The 17,225-nt window shown below is 32.1% G+C and overlaps 3 protein-coding genes across 3 annotated transcripts; 1 reads left to right on the plus strand and 2 right to left on the minus strand.

Moving 5' to 3' along the window:
* Positions 1 to 2,991: 2,991 nt before the first annotated feature.
* On the plus strand, positions 2,992 to 7,606 carry LOC124541996 (vacuolar protein sorting-associated protein 37A-like). Its single transcript, XM_047119944.1, has 3 exons — positions 2,992 to 3,748; positions 5,028 to 5,334; positions 7,264 to 7,606. The coding sequence occupies exons 1-3, from the start codon at positions 3,275 to 3,277 to the stop codon at positions 7,386 to 7,388; spliced, it is 906 nt and encodes a 301-aa protein (XP_046975900.1). The 5' UTR covers positions 2,992 to 3,274; the 3' UTR covers positions 7,389 to 7,606.
* A 2,869-nt stretch (positions 7,607 to 10,475) lies between these two features.
* LOC124542018 (glucose-1-phosphatase-like) lies at positions 10,476 to 12,295 on the minus strand. The gene has a single exon (XM_047119974.1). The coding sequence runs from the start codon at positions 12,011 to 12,013 to the stop codon at positions 10,781 to 10,783; it is 1,233 nt and encodes a 410-aa protein (XP_046975930.1). The 5' UTR covers positions 12,014 to 12,295; the 3' UTR covers positions 10,476 to 10,780.
* A 2,245-nt stretch (positions 12,296 to 14,540) lies between these two features.
* LOC124542006 (glucose-1-phosphatase-like) lies at positions 14,541 to 16,475 on the minus strand. The gene has a single exon (XM_047119959.1). It carries the CDS (start codon positions 16,357 to 16,359, stop codon positions 15,172 to 15,174), a length of 1,188 nt encoding a protein of 395 aa, XP_046975915.1. The 5' UTR covers positions 16,360 to 16,475; the 3' UTR covers positions 14,541 to 15,171.
* Positions 16,476 to 17,225: the final 750 nt, after the last annotated feature.

A 17,225-nucleotide genomic window follows, 5' to 3' on the forward strand; every position in this document is an offset into this window, starting at 1 on the left:
TTGTAAATCTGTTTATGTGAAAAGAACAACTATGCGAGTTTCTTGCCGTTTCTTCTCGCTAGAAGCTGCTTTCCGAAACGTTGATAGTATTTAATTATTAACGATTCAAAAACGCTTCATTGTGAGGTTACTTGAATAAAATTGATTTGAAATGAATCAAGATGGCAGAGTAGATGAGCAGATGAGCAGATCAAGATGGCAGTGGTTAGAACGCGTGCATCTTAACCGATGATTGCGGGTTCAATCCCACATTAATGTGCTTAATTTGTCTTTATAATTCATCTCGTGCTCAGCGGTGAAGGTAAACATCGTGAGGAAACCTGCATGTGTCTAATTTCATTGAAATTCTGCCACATGTGTATTCCACCAACCCGCATTGGAACAGCGTAGTGAAATATGATCCAAACCTTCTCCTCAAAGGGAGAGAAGGCCTTTAGCCCAGCAATTTACAGGCTGTTGTTGTTGTTGTGTTGTTGAAATTAATAAAATTAAAAATTAAAATTGATAAGAGTGAGGAATCGTTAAGAATCAATAATGCTTGCAGCACAGCACAAGCGTGACCTTGTGTTCTCCCGTTTTAAATGTTGGGCCATCTCGGATGTACTTATAACTATATATATAATTAATTCAATTACAAAACAAGTGTAACGAGACCCACGACACGTTCTGATTAGTTAGTTAGTTTCTTAGTTTGTTTACGAAGCGCAATTACTGTAGATGAAAATACGTAACATCTGTTACATGTTTTTATCTTTTTAATAATATCAAATTTGTTCAAGTAGGCTCATAAAATTACTTGAATTTTAGAGTTGAATAAAATCTAAAGCTGTAAGACATTCTAATTGTCTGTATATCTGCATATATTTTTATAGCCCCGCACAACCACTTTGTGGAACCAGCTTTCGCCGCAGGTTTTTCCGAACCGATACGACATGGGAACCTTCAAGAAAAGAGCTTACTCCTTCCTTAAATGTCGGCAACGCACCTGCAAGCCCTCTGGTGTTGCAGATGTCCATGGGCGGTGGTAGTCACTTTCCATCAGGTGAGCCTCCTGCTCGTTTGCCACCTAGGCCATAAAAAAAATAGATTGAAGTCTTTATATTTTAATTTGGAATTGAAGTTATTTGGACACGTGGTAGCACGTGTCAGCCAAGTTCAAGTAGAATTGGCGAGCACCGTGTGCAATGATATTGTAATAAACAGATATGTTATATCCATACTAAACAACAGAAAAAAGTGTGCCGCGCCGGGGAACGTTTATTTTAATTTATTTTTACATTTCGTTAAAAGTAAAAAGGATAGCTTGATAAAAACAATAAGTAAAAGGGATAACTAGATGTTTTAATTACGCAAAACGTATTACTACGTAATTATGATGTATTATAACGTATTACTACGTAAAACGACTAAAGGCAAACGTCCCAATTAGGACGTTTTCTAGTCTTCACTTTTTGCGCATTAATAGCATCTGTTTACTATAACATCATTGACCGTGTGTAATACACGAACCAATTTGATTTATATACTACTAGATGCACTGTCCTGTACTGAGGTCTGAGATGAGATTTGATTGAGATTTTGCGCTAAGCTACAGTCAATTGACCTCAACTAATTTAAATTTGGCTGAAGACATGTAGGAGAAGCTGACGGTTGTTGGTGTTAGCGATTTATTTTGATTCTTAATAATCTCGGATATCGTTTGTACATTGGCTACTACAAGCGCGTTTTTATTTAAATCTTTTAATAATTGTTTACGGTTAGTATTAAAGTATTTAATTTCGTACTAAAGTATTTCGTATTGTCCTGTAGAAAAATATTTGATTCGTTATTAGGTTTATCAAAGAGGCTGCGGTACAACCGATGTGTGGGCATAGATAACAGAAAATACATAAAATAAATGCACCAAAAACAGAACAGCTAAAAATTTAATTTATTCTTCATTTTTTTTAAATAAACGACAAATTGCATTCTTCGATAAGAACAAAATAAACTCTTCTGAGTAAGAGTAAAATAAAGAATAAGAAAAGGTTATGGATAGACGCATAGCAACCGGGAATCTTTTTAAAGATCTTTTTGTGGTGTACAGTATTGTAGTACATTATTTTGATCTATCTCGTAGGATTCAGCCAACGTTTGCAATGTAAGCGCAAACAAATTTTGTATACGACATCACTGAACTAATTAATTTTTTACTACATTGTTCATACAAAAACCTTCTTCTCGAATTACTCTATCTATTAAAAGAACCGAATCAAATTCCGTAGTATAATTTTATAGATTTAAGCATACATAAAACAGACAGCGATAAACGACTTTGATTTATACTATGTAATGATGATGATGATGATATATAAAATGTTCTTGTATCTTTGATAATAGCTACTCCAGAACGCTCCCGAACCAATCAAGAACTCAGTAATGATAATTACACAGCCACAAGACGCGCCGCCTTTTGCGGAGTTTTCGGAGGTTTCCTTCCTCGTCCATATTTTCTCTGCACCTAATGTCCCTTAGATATAACGGATCGAAATGACTTCGAAATTTTATTGAACGCAGTATTATCTATAGGGTCTGTAGCGCCAAAACGTCTAAAATAACATATTACTTTGATATTCCATTATTTGAAACAGGTTAAAGAGTAGATTTGTAGAGCGAAATAACATATCCTAGGAGACACAATATATTTTCTAAGTAATTCGTCATTTTATTTTGAGCTTTAAAATTATGAAAGCTCAACTAAACTTACGGTTTGTACTTTATATTTCTTTAAATTACATGAATTACCCAAAATTACAATATTTTTTTAAATCCTCAGTTTGTATGTAATTGTATTTAACTAAAATGATTATGTATTTTTAAATGTTGAAAAAGAGTAATTACTCTTTCTGTATTCCAAACCGATGGTAGCAGACTTGAATAAATATGTTTTTTTATTTGTTTTACTAAGGTTATGAAGGCTGGCAACTCTATTTTGACGTTGACAATAAAAAATGTCAATTGGCAAATAGAAGTAGCTGATTTTGAACTCAATTAATTCATTATTGATTTGGGCTGTTTGGAGTTTTATATCTTTCAAATGGATTTAAATTAAATTTCTTAAGCTATTAATATGTGTCGTTTGTTTAAAATGTCATTGTAATATTTACAAATTTTATCATAATACGTGATTATGGCATAACAATGCAAACCCATTGAAGCGAAACCAAAAAAAAAGAAAGTTATAATCGACTGTAAAACAATTTAATCAGATACAATTATATTTAAGTAATTTAATATGTTACCACGTACATATTTAACTGAGCAAGACATAAGGAAACGCCAAATTGACACGTTAAAAATATTCAACGATAATGTTACCGAAATAAATGAAAACTCCGAGTATAAAGTTGAATTCGAAGCAGGCGGACGCAATTTCAGTCTAAACGTAGTTCTAAACCCGGAATTTCCTAATGAGAGACCAAATATATTCATAAATCCTGTCATACCTCATCCATGGCTGCTAGAAAACTCGAACCAAGTAATGGGAGCTCCCGGTTTAATGAACTACACCCCACATTCAGACCTAGGTCGTGTAGTTCAGGCTATTATCCGAGAATTTCAAAGATCTGTACCAATTATGAGCCACGAGGATAAATCAACGGACACTAGTCCCCAATCCAGTTACAGCTCGCAATCATTGATGTTTCCGGAATTAAGTGAATTGACGGTTGAGGAATTGCAAGAGATTATGGAGAATCCAGATTTACAGGTAAATAAAAATTTACTATACATTGTGTAGATTGATATGTATAATGATACTAATGTATATAATTATATCTAAACTATATTTATTAAAATAAGAATTAATAACATTAAATGCTAAAATATATACAAATATGAACTAAAACTAGTTACTGTATAAATCTTGACCGTGTGGAATGGTGGCAAGAATGCTAGCAGCATTTCCCCAATGCATCGCTATTTTGATCCTCTGGGCAAAAAACGAACCAGCCCTCCTGTCACCAGTGGAGGTATTATCTTAAGATAAATGACTAAATGATTAGTTGCAGTCATGTGCTGTATAAAATAATTCAAATGATTTCATATTCTAGCTAGGTGTACAACAAACCCTGCTTTTTAAATGTTCTATTTTTAATTATAAATAAGAAAATTTTCATTTGGTGTTTTCCTTTTTTGCTAAAAATCAAATACAGTGAATATATATTTGCCCCTACCCACCTGATGCTGAATAATCTCAATTATGTGACCACAGCTTCAACTCAATACAGAATAGCTAATCAATATCATAAACTGCTAGAATTCCTAAAAAATATCACTAATATTTTGCATATATATATTGATACCCATATTTAGTCAATAAATCTTTCTTGGGGCAAGGTGTCCATTTCTATAATAAAATCCGTAGACATTTTTAACTTTACCGTTTCGTAAATTCAAATTGTTTATAAAAAATACATTGGAAAAAGAGGCATATTATTCGATTAAAGATTTTTTAGATGATAAAAAAAAGGTTGGATTACCTGTTGACTTCCAGGCAGGATACATTACATACATATATAATTGTATTTAACAAATATCATTGTATTTTTTAAATGTTGAAAAAGAGTAACTACTGAGTTTCTTGCGGGTTCTTCTCGGTAGAAACTACTGTCCGAACCGGTGGTAGCTTCAATTAATTGTTAAATGACGATTCAAAAGTGCTTGTAAAAAGCAACTTGAATAAAGTTTATTTTGATTTTCATTTTTAGATAAACTTTTTTGTCCTCGGTAAAATCTGTGTATGCAATTATGGGTAGATACCATTAATTTGACACATATTTTCCTACTCAGCAACAATATCTTATATTGTCTTGCTCCAGGATAAAAGTTAAGTGTGCCAATGTAAGAACAGGCACAAGGGACATAACATTAATTAACAAGGCTGGAATAAGTTTATATTGTTTATATTTGCTGTTCCTAGTCAGCTTACTAATGAAAAATGAAAATATTAAGAATTCAACTACATTTATTCTATTATTTAATTTCAGGATAAATTACTAGAAACAAATCCACAGTTATTGGAACTAGATTTGGAGACAGAGGAACTGATGACGAGCATTGAGCTCATAGCACAAGAGAATATAATGAAACAACAGGTTTTAGACGATCTCAAAACGGACGTGCTCGATCGTATATCGACGATTGTGCAAATGAAAATGAGTTTTGAAGAATTGAATAGGAAACATCAGAAGTTATCGGAAATGTACGATCCGCACAGGATCAGAGACTGCTTGAAGGATGGAGCCTGCAAAGCAGATGAAGATGCAGAAGTGATCGCAGAACAGTTTTTATTAGGTATTTATAATTGTCATTCATTCAGTCATTCTACCGCCAAAAAACAGTACTCAGTATTGTTGTGTTCCGGTTTGAAGGGTGAGTGAGCCAGTGTAACTACAGGCACAAGGGACGTAACATCTTAGTTCCCAAGGTTGGTGGCGCATTGACGATGTAAGGAATAGTTAATATTTCTTACAGAGTCATTGTCTATGGGTGATGGTGACCACTTACCATCAGGTGGTCCATATGCTCGTCAGCCAACCTATACCATAAAAAAAAGAGTATGTATTATCCCCATAACTTGTCAGTAAAGAATATATATGCTTTGCTGTATAGTTAAAATGTTATACCTGACTGCAATAGGGTATACCTGTAGTCTATCCCAATCAAGAAAGATAAACAATAATAAAACTTGGATTTACGTTTTTCATACGATTTCCTAGCTCAGCAATATTGTACTATACTTGCTGTTCTCAATTAATGTATCTCAATATAAATATCAATACAAAATAATAAATAAAACCATACCATTCTACTTATTACTAATTATATCTACTCAAATTTTATTTTCTCTTTTTTTATAACAACTTAGTCGACATACAATATGGAATTTTTTGAAAATCCATTGATATTTAAGCATAAATACTTAATTAACTCTCGACCAATGATATTGTGTCAATATTGTTTATTTGGTTAAGAATTAACAAGGAAATAAATACTACCTACTATTCTTGGCTTTAAAATTCTATTGAGTTTAGTGTCTCAACCGTACGTGACATTGGCGAAATAATCTGTGCCCTGCCTGCACAACTAAAAGCCATTAAACTAAGAATTTAATTGAATTTAATTCTTCCTATTGTGTTTGGACTAGATTATACATATGACCCTTGATTAATGAAAGTTCTGGATACAAATTAGAAAGTTATTACCAACATCGAGCATTACTCTTTCTAAAACATATTGTGCTTGTAAAAGAGGTCGGCGGCGGCGGGTCTCGAACTCTATCGTAACAAAAAAACGTTTCTTTTTTTTTTTTTTTTTTTTATGGTATAGGTTGGCGGACGTGCATATGGGCCACCTGATGGTAAGTGGTCACCATTGCCCATAGACAATGACGCTGTAAGAATTATTAACTATTCCTTACATCGTCAATGTGCCACCAACCTTGGGAACTAAGATGTTATGTCCCTTGTGCCTGTAGTTACACTGGCTCACTCACCCTTCAGACCGGAACACAACAATACTGAGTACTGTTGTTTGGCGGTAGAATAACTGATGAGTGGGTGGTACCTACCCAGACGGGCTTGCACAAAGCCCTACCACCAAGTAAGTTTCAATACAACAACAACAACAGTCTGTAAATTCCCACTGCTGGGCTAAAGGCCTCCTCTCCCTTTAAGTAGAAGGTTTGGAACTTATTCCACCACGCTGTTCCAATGCGGGTTGGTAGAATGCAAATGTGGCAGAATTTGTATGAAATTTGTCACATGCAGGTTTCCTCACGATGTTTTCCTTCACCGCTGAGCACGAGATGAATTATAAACACAAATTAAGCACATGAAACAGTGGTGCTTGCCTGGGTTTGAACCCGCAATCATCGGTTAAGATGCACGCTTTCTAACCACTGGGCCATCTCGACTCTTCTCGTTTCAATAAGGTTAATATTATTAATACATAAAAGATTTTATTTGTATCAAGATCTGTTTTGTATTCTTATTATTTAAAGATTACTAGTGTTCGCCAATTGATCGTAACTCGACCATAATAGGTATAGAAAATATTTATGAATTTAAACATTTTTAATACTCTCAATCCCAATTTTTTTTATTGGCAACACTAATATTGAAATAAAAAATAAAACAAGAACCTCTGTTGAAAGACAGTGAAAACGGTACTATAACGTTTTGTCTTTGCCTTTTATAAAGATGTTGTAATTTTTTTTTACAGGTAACATTCCAGTCGAGACATTCATAGCTAAATTTGCTGAAAAAAGAGCACTGGGGCAAGCAAGACGGGCCAGAGAAGAGAGGCTGGCTCACCAGTTAGCGCAGTTGGATAAAGCTACCACATAAAATTATTTCTAAATTCATCATAACTAAACATTTATATATAATATTTATTTGTAGTCTGTGAGTTAGCTGAATGGAACGAATGGAAAATTTGTTGGTAGGGAGTTCCCCGTCACCTTTTGAGTGAATGATAACGATAATAATTCATGTCGGTCTTTTCTGTGTGCAAACCATGTAGCAAATAAAATTAGTTTGTAATTCATGTTTATGACTGATCATTTGTTATAAAAAATCATATCATTTGTAATATATTAAACAGACAGTAATTACACGATTTTTTTTTTATTGATGTAATCAATGATATTCTAATAAACAAATATGTTATACCCATACTAAACAACAGAAAAAGTGTGCCGCGCCGGGGACCGTTTATTTTACATTTCTTTAAAAGTAAAAAGGATAGCTTGATAAAAACAATAAGTAAAAGGGATAACTAGATGTTTTAATTACACAAAACGTATTACTACGTAATTATGATGTATTATAACGTATTACTGCGTGAAATAACTAAAGGCAAACGTCCCAATTAGGACGTTTTCTACTCTTCACTTTTTGCGCGTTAATAACATATCTGTTTACTACAACATCATTGGATGTAATAAAAAGATTGAATAAGAATGACTATGAATAATTACAAACACAAGCGCCGATTGATAATGTATAGAATAACTAGTAGTAATACGCTGGTATTATTTATACAAATTGGATTATTAGCGTTGGATATACTTTTATTACAAGTTTATAACTTATCGCTAGAGAATTATATTAAAACTGTATTGGAAACAGCAATAGTCAGTATTATTAATAAAAAATGTACTATGACCTCAATAGAATAATTTAGCCTTTTGTTTTCCTTTATAAAATAAAACTATTTAATCCTTAAAAAAGTTACATTTTCACCTCGTAGGGTATCTGTCTAATCAATTTTAACGGCAGAAGATTTAAAATAAGTAAATAACTTTGTCTGAATTGAGTTGACGTCATTTGTTGAGATCTGAAATAGTCTGTGGTTTTATTTATGGTGTTGTCAAAAGTGCGTTTCTGAATGTTGGCGATCCTAAAATTTATAAGTAAATATGAAAGCTGTGAAATAAAACTAGTTATAACGGATTTGAATCGCGTATATTAATTATTTTTAACATTCCGACGTTTCGAGCACTTTACAGCGTTCGTGGTCACGGGTACACTAAAAAAAAAAAAAAATTAATTAACATACGCGATTCAAATCCGTTATAACTAGTTTTATTTCAATGTGTAATAATCGCGAAAATTTAAGACAACATTATAGGAAAGCTGTTATAATCAAAAATTGTTTGTTGTGCATCATCATCATCATCAGCCTTTTGCTTTCCACTATTGAACATAGGCGTCCCTTAGAGCGCGCCACGCTGCTCAGTCCACTGCCCCCCTCATCCAGCCTCCACCGGCGATCTTACGCATGTCCTCGGATCAGCGGGTCGGAGGTCGCCCTATACTACGTCTCCACACTAGGACTCGTATGCTCCAGCGGCCATCGGCCCTACGACAGTATAATTAGATTGGTGTGCATAATAAAGCAAAATTATTAGCAAATGGAAGATTTGTTCATCTTATTCCTTCTTTAATTGAAATAGATTAAAAATAACAATTAAAGCTCCGCTCTGCAGAAACAGTAAGTATAACTTGTCTACAAAAGACTAAACAACTGAATTTATTAAATTTAATAATTACATTTAAGTATTGGCAATAAATAGACGTGGCTTTTAAATAATTAAATATAAATTTAGTTACATTTTTAAATACATATGGCAATATACCAGTATCTACTCAACAAAGTATTTTATTAATTTCCTAAATATTTAATATTTCCTTATCATAGTTATCGTAGAGCCTTGTTAATGTTAAAGAATGATATAATCTGTACCGAATTTTGCATTTTAGAATAATTAGGTTTAACAGGCGTACTTACGACGGTAAAAGTGTATATTCTTCGGAAGAAATTTTATTAAACTATTAAATATAACGCATATTTATTTTAATTTAAATACGAATGCATAATTGTAGCATTTTAAAGAGTTCTCCATCATCTTCATCTCTATTTTTATTATTAACACGATATTTATTTTATCTGTATGCTTCAAACATATCAGTAACGACGAATTTAAAAAAAATGCCGGTTTATACATGTTTTCTGAAAACTTGTCAACTTTTAATAGGTCATTTATAATCAATATCAAAAGCAGAAATAAAACAACGGTTTCTGGAAAATTTAATTTATTTTTACTCGTTTTCTAAAAAAATTTGTCATTTTTTTTCATAAACACTAATTATACTATCGTAATATCGATTAATTTTAAAATACATTATACGTTATAGTCATTACATTCCTCTCAATAATAACGTCTACGAAATTATTTAAAAATAAACTATTACTTATAATTAAAATACAGATTATGTAAAAATTTAGGTACTCTTGGCTTATAGTATTGCACAATATTATTATTTTACAGAAACTACTTCCAGGAACAGCCCAGGGAAAACTAAGATATTTCATTGAAATATACACACAATTATTAACGCGGATAATATATATTATCTGTATGTATGTATGTATAACATTCGCGTACTGAATATGTATAATTTCCTTTTGAATCAGACTGTTTTTGGCGAAAACCACATTAAAATCTATGTGTACAGACGGCGGGAAACGTCTTGTTTTATACTATATAGGAATAATCTCCTATCTGTTCACCTCTATTGACTAGAAGACATGGCAATTGATAGCTTATCAAAAAAGTAATGTATACATGATAAAAACGAAGAAGTTATTGAACTCTATTTATGTGGCCAAGTTCTCATTTTATATATTAAAAGATTGACTTTATAAACAGATCTTAAAATCATAATTAAACCAACACTTTCTGTTATAATAAAAAATCGCAGCAGGCTTTGAAGAAGTTTTTGTTTATGTTACATCTTTTGAGTAATTGCCATAGATAATGTTGGACAGAAAATAGAAAATATGTCATATAATTTTGATTTAAATTTTTACAATTTGTCCCTTCAGAAATTTCATTTGAATTAGACGTCTTTTGCGTAAAGGCACACTTCACGAATTCATTAATTCTTTTTACCACAAATACACAGGACCTTAGGTATTATTATTAGATAATTAGGCTAAACGATTTAATATTTTTATGAGTAGTTAGTGGTAGCTAACTGACCATTATTTACTTTCTACACTCATTCTATATACAAAAAAACATTATCTAAATCAATTTGTTTTTAACATTATATTGTTTAATATATTTACTTATATCTACTCTGTTAAAAATAATGGCACCACAGTAGTAATTACAAACCCATGAATAAAATAACATAGTTGATTATTTCTTTATATTTTCATAATTATGGTGTTATAGTTTATTTAAAAATTGAATAAAATCATCCCAAAGACAGAAACCGTTTTTATCTGTTTCACAATATTTTAATTCTAACAAAGCAAAGTTTGGTGGGTCTTCAAGTGATAATACATCACCATCTCTCAGTTGTTTGTTTGTTTGATAAACATAATTAATTTTGAGCAAATATTTATTTAATGCCCTATCGAACCACTTCTGGAAAACAATTTTTCCACCAATTGGCGTTGAAACAAAACTGTCCAGTAAATTATACGGCTTAAAGGACATTGCATTTAAAATTACGTTAATATTTGCATCATGCCCCATTAATAAAACAACATTCGAGATTTTATTATTGAATATATCAGTCATATATTTTAGAAGTGGTTTTGCTATATCTCTAGACACATGTGTTGTGTTAAAAGTGACATTATGATAACCAGCGGTAAGTGCCAAAATGGAATACCATTTTTTTGTTCCGTTTAATTTGCCCCAAGCAACATCTTCCATAGGAAATCCATTGTAATATGACATTAAAAAATCATCAAGAGCTTCATTGCATAATTTTAAAGGTCCCGATAGTTTGGGCTTTTTGCCCACCAATATTTCTAATTGATTTTTATCAGTAGTCATGTCACATTCTTTATCGAGTTTACAAAATTCTGAGTATTTGTAATTGAGAATATTTTCCATGGATTTATAGGATTGCTCTAAATTTAAATTGTCTAAAACATTTTTCATTTCTTTAAGAGCAATATCCTTGAAAATGGCTGAAGAGTTATGAATTACTGGATTGAAAATGATATCTGTTTTATTTAGATCGGTATGGTGCACTGTAATATTACAATCAGGGAAAGCATTATTAACAAATGCTTGTGCAGAGAACAGGGTTCTTTGCATTGAATTTGCATAAACATAAAATTCTTCATCAGTTGGACAACTTTTAGATATTAAGCCTTCATTGTGCAACCAACTGAAAAAATATGTACCCATAAAACCTTCTAAAACAAAACCTTTTTCGGTAAGATATCCAGGCTTTTCTTTGAAATGTGGCCAAGGCTGTGGGGTCATTCTGCCAAGGTTTTTAGACAAAGGAGTTCTTACATTGTGTCTGCTTAATATAACTACTTGCTCTAGTCTCATTGATGGCACATTTGAAAAAAATATTAACACAAAAATAATCACTTGGGTTACCACACATATTAAAATAAGAAATATCGTATTAATTGTTTCGCGTTTGTCACGCATGATGGTTGAAAACTTAACAAAGAAAGTGCATACTACCTACGTATAAAATTGTGTAAGATAAATGTGTAAATACAATGATGAAAAGGTCAAATAATTGTAACCTAAAAATAAATTGTTTGACATAGTGATATTTAATCTTGTTTGCACCTTATCATTTGTATTTACTTTAAATTTAACACATGTTTAATAATCCTTAGAAATAATTTTAACATTAGATCTATTAAAAAAAAGCAATAGGATTTCTATTTTGCAATAATATTGTTTTCCAAATATACATTTTTTTGACTTGACAATTGACAGAACACAGAACATGAGAACAGATTAAATATCGTACCTACTACCTACCAATTTTAAAGTACAATACAAAAAATTAGGCAGTGATGCCAGCTCTGAAAAACACTTGACATTTTAAAATAATCCAATCGTAGGAGAAATTCGTTGCGATATACTAATAGCCCTATTATATTATTTATAGTATGTACTACTAACAGTTCTTATTTAATAAACCTTTTTTTATAATAAACACAATAACACATGGCTTAAATTTCAAGTTCGAATAACTGTTTCGTTGATGTTCACAACGTGATAAATATAATGGATTATTCAAGCTCTCGACCAAAGAAATCGTATCAATTCAAATGTTTATTTTAATTTTTCGCTGTCAAGTCTGGAATAGGATATTGGTCTATTCATTTACCATATCGATACTGATATACGATATTGATCTATTCATTCATTATAAGTTACGCTCATACTTACATTAGCTCAAAATATAATTTATTTTGCTATTTATTTTCATATTCTATATCTATTCTGAATTTAGGCGTCACACGAGGATCACTTTTAGGCCCGGTTTTTTTTGGCATACACGAATTGTTCTCATCTTTGTAAATTATATAGTCCTTACGTCGCCATAAAAACATAAATATTTAACAAATGCGTCTTACCTTCCAAACGTGGACATTAACTGCGTTAGACCACAAATTTTATGCCGCTTATAATACGAAATGTGATTATTTTAGAAGAACTACATTTACAACATAAAGGGCTTTTTGGACTTTATTGGTAATGAGCTGGTCATGTATGTCGATGGGTCGATGGCCGTTTGAGATGTAAATGATCTTAAGCAGGTAGCTGGACCCAACTAGCTGTGGAAAACAGAGAACCGTGATTTTGGCACATTTCGGGAGAGGTCTTACAGACATTAATAATATTTTTGTACTGCAGAATGCTAATCGTGCAATTTATAACCTGGGTCCAAAAGATTCGTTAAGATGTAAATTTAAAGAAATTATAATAATGAGTGTCGCTTCTCAATTTGTTTTTGATAATGTTATGTATGTACGCAAAAATATAAATGATTTTCCCAAAAATTGTGACGTATATTCTATTAATACTAGGAACAAGAAGAAACTTGTTACGCCTAGTACCCGATTACACGGGGTTAGTAACTCTTTTTTTGGGGCAATGTATACGTTTTTACAACAGGATCCCAGAAAACGTTCAACAATATTCAATTATAAAATTCAAAAGAATCGTTAAAGAGCGTTTGTGTGCTAAAGGATATTACAGCACTAATGACTTTCTAGTTGACTGTACACCTTGGGAATGAGATGATCGCCTCCAGGCTGTTTCAAATAACAAGAATATGTTTATTGTTGTAAATTATAAATTGACATTATAAAAAAAAAAATCCCACTGAGTTTCTTTCGCCGATTCTTCTCAGGTCTGAGGTATTATATTCCGAACCGGTGGTAAATTTTCGACAATCAATAAAAGTGTAAACACTTCTATTTTGAATAAAGATTTTTGACTTTGACTTTTGACTTTGACTATGAATTGAAATTTACTTGGTGGTAGGGCTTTGTACAAGCCCGTCTGGCTAGGTACCACCCACTCATCAGTTATTCTACAGCGAAATAACAGTACTCAGTATTGTTGTGTTCCGGTTTGAAGGGTTAGAGAGCCAGTGTAACTACAGGCACAAGGGACATAGCATCTTAGTGTACAATGTTGTCTATGGTCGTGATCTAGGTATATCATAAACAAAAATGCTGTCTCGAAAAAAAAAAGGTTTTCTCATAATGCTCTCTACCAAACGAAATAATTCTTATCATAATTAGAAACACATGTAGAGCATGAAAGTATTATGAGTGCTTGTCTTGATTTGAATCTGTTACATTTAGTTAACATACACGTATTGTATCCACTGTTCCACTTTCATAATAAATAGGTTGGTGACACATGACGATGTAAGGAATAGTTAAAATTTCTTACAGCGTCATTGTGGGGTGATGGTGACCACTTACCGTCAGGTGGCCCATATGCTCGTCCGCCAACCTATACCATAAAAAAAATAATTCTTTTCGATCGTATGTTTTGATTATTTTTATAGTATCATATATTATGATGAATCCCACTTTAGTATAATACTCTAAACACAAATATTCGTTCCTCAAAACCGAAAGTTTTTCCATCGAGAGGTAAGATACACAATACGAATTTATATATAGAAAATTAGTAGTTTATTAAAGCGTCCAAATATACTTACAATATCATGAAAAACCAATAATGTCGATGGTAACAGGTACAATTGAATTTGTTAAAATTTGAAACATACATATCATTGATAACAATTTAAAAATGCTCATACATGGAGGGAATAAACTAAAACAATTTGGTGTATTTTTAAACAAGAACAAACGATATGTTATCAGATCAGGGTTGCCAAAGACTATTCACCTAATTCCCCAAAAATGTAAGCGAAATTCCCCAAAGGCGGCAATTATCGATCGTTTTGGTATAATATAAAATTCCCCTCGTTTTCCCCGCACAGTGACAATCCCCACACCAATCCCCGATCGACTGGCGATTCCCCGCATTTTGGGGAGTTCCCCACACAGTGGCAACGCTGTATCAGATACATATATATTACATTATACATATATTTTAACATATCTTATTCATATTTTTTCTTTTCCAGCCACCTACGCTTGCAACACACTAGCCAATTCCGCTAATGTCAGGCAAATCAACATGAATATCTTCATTTAATTTACATTTAATAATAAAAAAGTTATAAAGCTCCTTAAATCCTTTTTGTTTTATTTTTCATCTTTATTATTTTCCTATGTAATTTATTACAAACTATTGTTACATTAAATTTCGTTTAATATTTTCATAAAATCGTTCCAGAGACAATATCCTTGATTATCTTTTGGACATCCTGCTATTTCCATAGCCACCCAACGAGGTGGGTTTTCTTTTGACAGTTTTGTTCCTTTTCGCAATTGTTCAACGGTTTGATAAACATAATTTACTTTCAACAAATCTAAATCAAATTCTTTGTTGTGCCATTTTTGAAATACTAATTTCCCGCCTAATGGGGTAGTTTCATATTGATCTGGCAACACATAATGCTTAAAGCCAATTGCCGCCATTACTGAATTCAAATTCGAATCATGTCCGTGTAACAGAGTGAATTTTGGCGCGTTTCGATTTTCAAATAAAGCTTTCATGTATTCTGTTAATGGTTTAGCTAGTTCTTTGGCTAAGATCGTACTATTGAAGCGAACGTTTTGATTTGCTTTTGTTATTTCTGCGAGAGATTTCCATTTGTCAGAGCTGTCGATTTTGCCCCAAGCTACTTTTTCTAAAGGCATTCCTTCATAGTAGCTCATTAAAAATGAATCTACGATCGAATTACCATAGGCTAACGGACCGATGATGTTAGGTTCATGTCCAATTTCATAATAAATATCATCTTTAGTATCAACAAAGCTACAAATATTATCCATTTTACAAGCTTCAGAATTTTTTAAATCAATAATTCCTTCCAAGTCTTCATATACTCCTTTAAGTTGAAGTTCGTTTAATTTTTGCTCCATTTCCTCATATATAACCTTTTTTAAAACATCCGATGTATTTCTTAAGATAGGATTAAATAATGGATCCATTTCTTCCGAGTTAATGCTGTGAACATTAACATTGCAAGAACTGAACGCACCTCGTACAAAAGCCTTTGCAGATTGACGTGTCCTTTGTCTTGTATTCGCATAAATGAAAATGGTATCCTTATCCGGACAACTTTCACTCAACAACTTTTCCTTTCGAAGCCACTTCACAATATAATCACCCATATACTCTTCTAATCTTGCACCTTTCGCTGTCAAAATACCCGGGTCTTGATTCCAATCAGGCCAAACATTTGGCGATAAATGTTCCAAGTTAGCTGTCAACGGTGTACGAATATTATGCCTACTTAATACGAAAACTTGTCTGAGTTCGTGTCCACTAACAATTAAAAACAAATTAAAAAAAATAAAAACGTCAAACTTTCCCGCCATTTTAAATTTTAACCGAACGAAATTAAATTAATTTTTGCACAATTATTTATAACTGTTTCGGTCGATCGAATCGACAACACTGATTACATTTCACTTAAGTTTATTTCATCATGCTCTCGTGCGGCACGAGAGCTAGTACTACGTTAGGCACGAGTCGTGCCTAACGTAGTACTAGCTATCACAAACGGACAATTATTTAGCGATTGCTTATAAAGTCAAGGTCACTTAACGCATCAATGTATTCATATCGTAGTCAATTAATGAACAATCATAATTTCCTGTTTGCAAAATTAGTCATTGTATTAACTAAGATACTTTTACACTTTTTTATATATCATCATAATATTCTTATTATTGTAATACCATAAGTGAAGAGTGTTCTTTTTAACGGGCGGAATAAAAATATATGTATAATTTGTCGATTAAATGAATAATAAGTTTTAATTTATTGCGAGTTACGATACTGATATATTATTAGATTATTAATATTATATAATAAGATTATCATATTGAGTGTTGTGAGTGACATATCTACGTCATTGGCTGGCAAGATTTAATAAAGATATCAATGTTTAATAATTAATTCAGATAAATGATGTTTTCCTTATTACCCAATGATGTTCTAGGAAACAGATATGTCATTAACGCGCGAAAAGTGAAGACTAGAAAACGTCCTAATTGGGACGTTTGCCTTTAGTCGTTTTCATCATAATTATGCCAGTAATACGTTATAATACATCATAATTATGTAGTAATACGTTTTGCGTAATTAAAACATCTAGTTATCCGTTTCACTTATTGTTTTTATCAAGCTATCCTTTTTACTTGTAACGAAATGTAAAATAAACGGTCGCCTGCGCGGCACA

This window comes from Vanessa cardui, chromosome 29, assembly GCF_905220365.1.
Source record: "Vanessa cardui chromosome 29, ilVanCard2.1, whole genome shotgun sequence".
Lineage (NCBI taxonomy): Eukaryota > Metazoa > Arthropoda > Insecta > Lepidoptera > Nymphalidae > Vanessa > Vanessa cardui.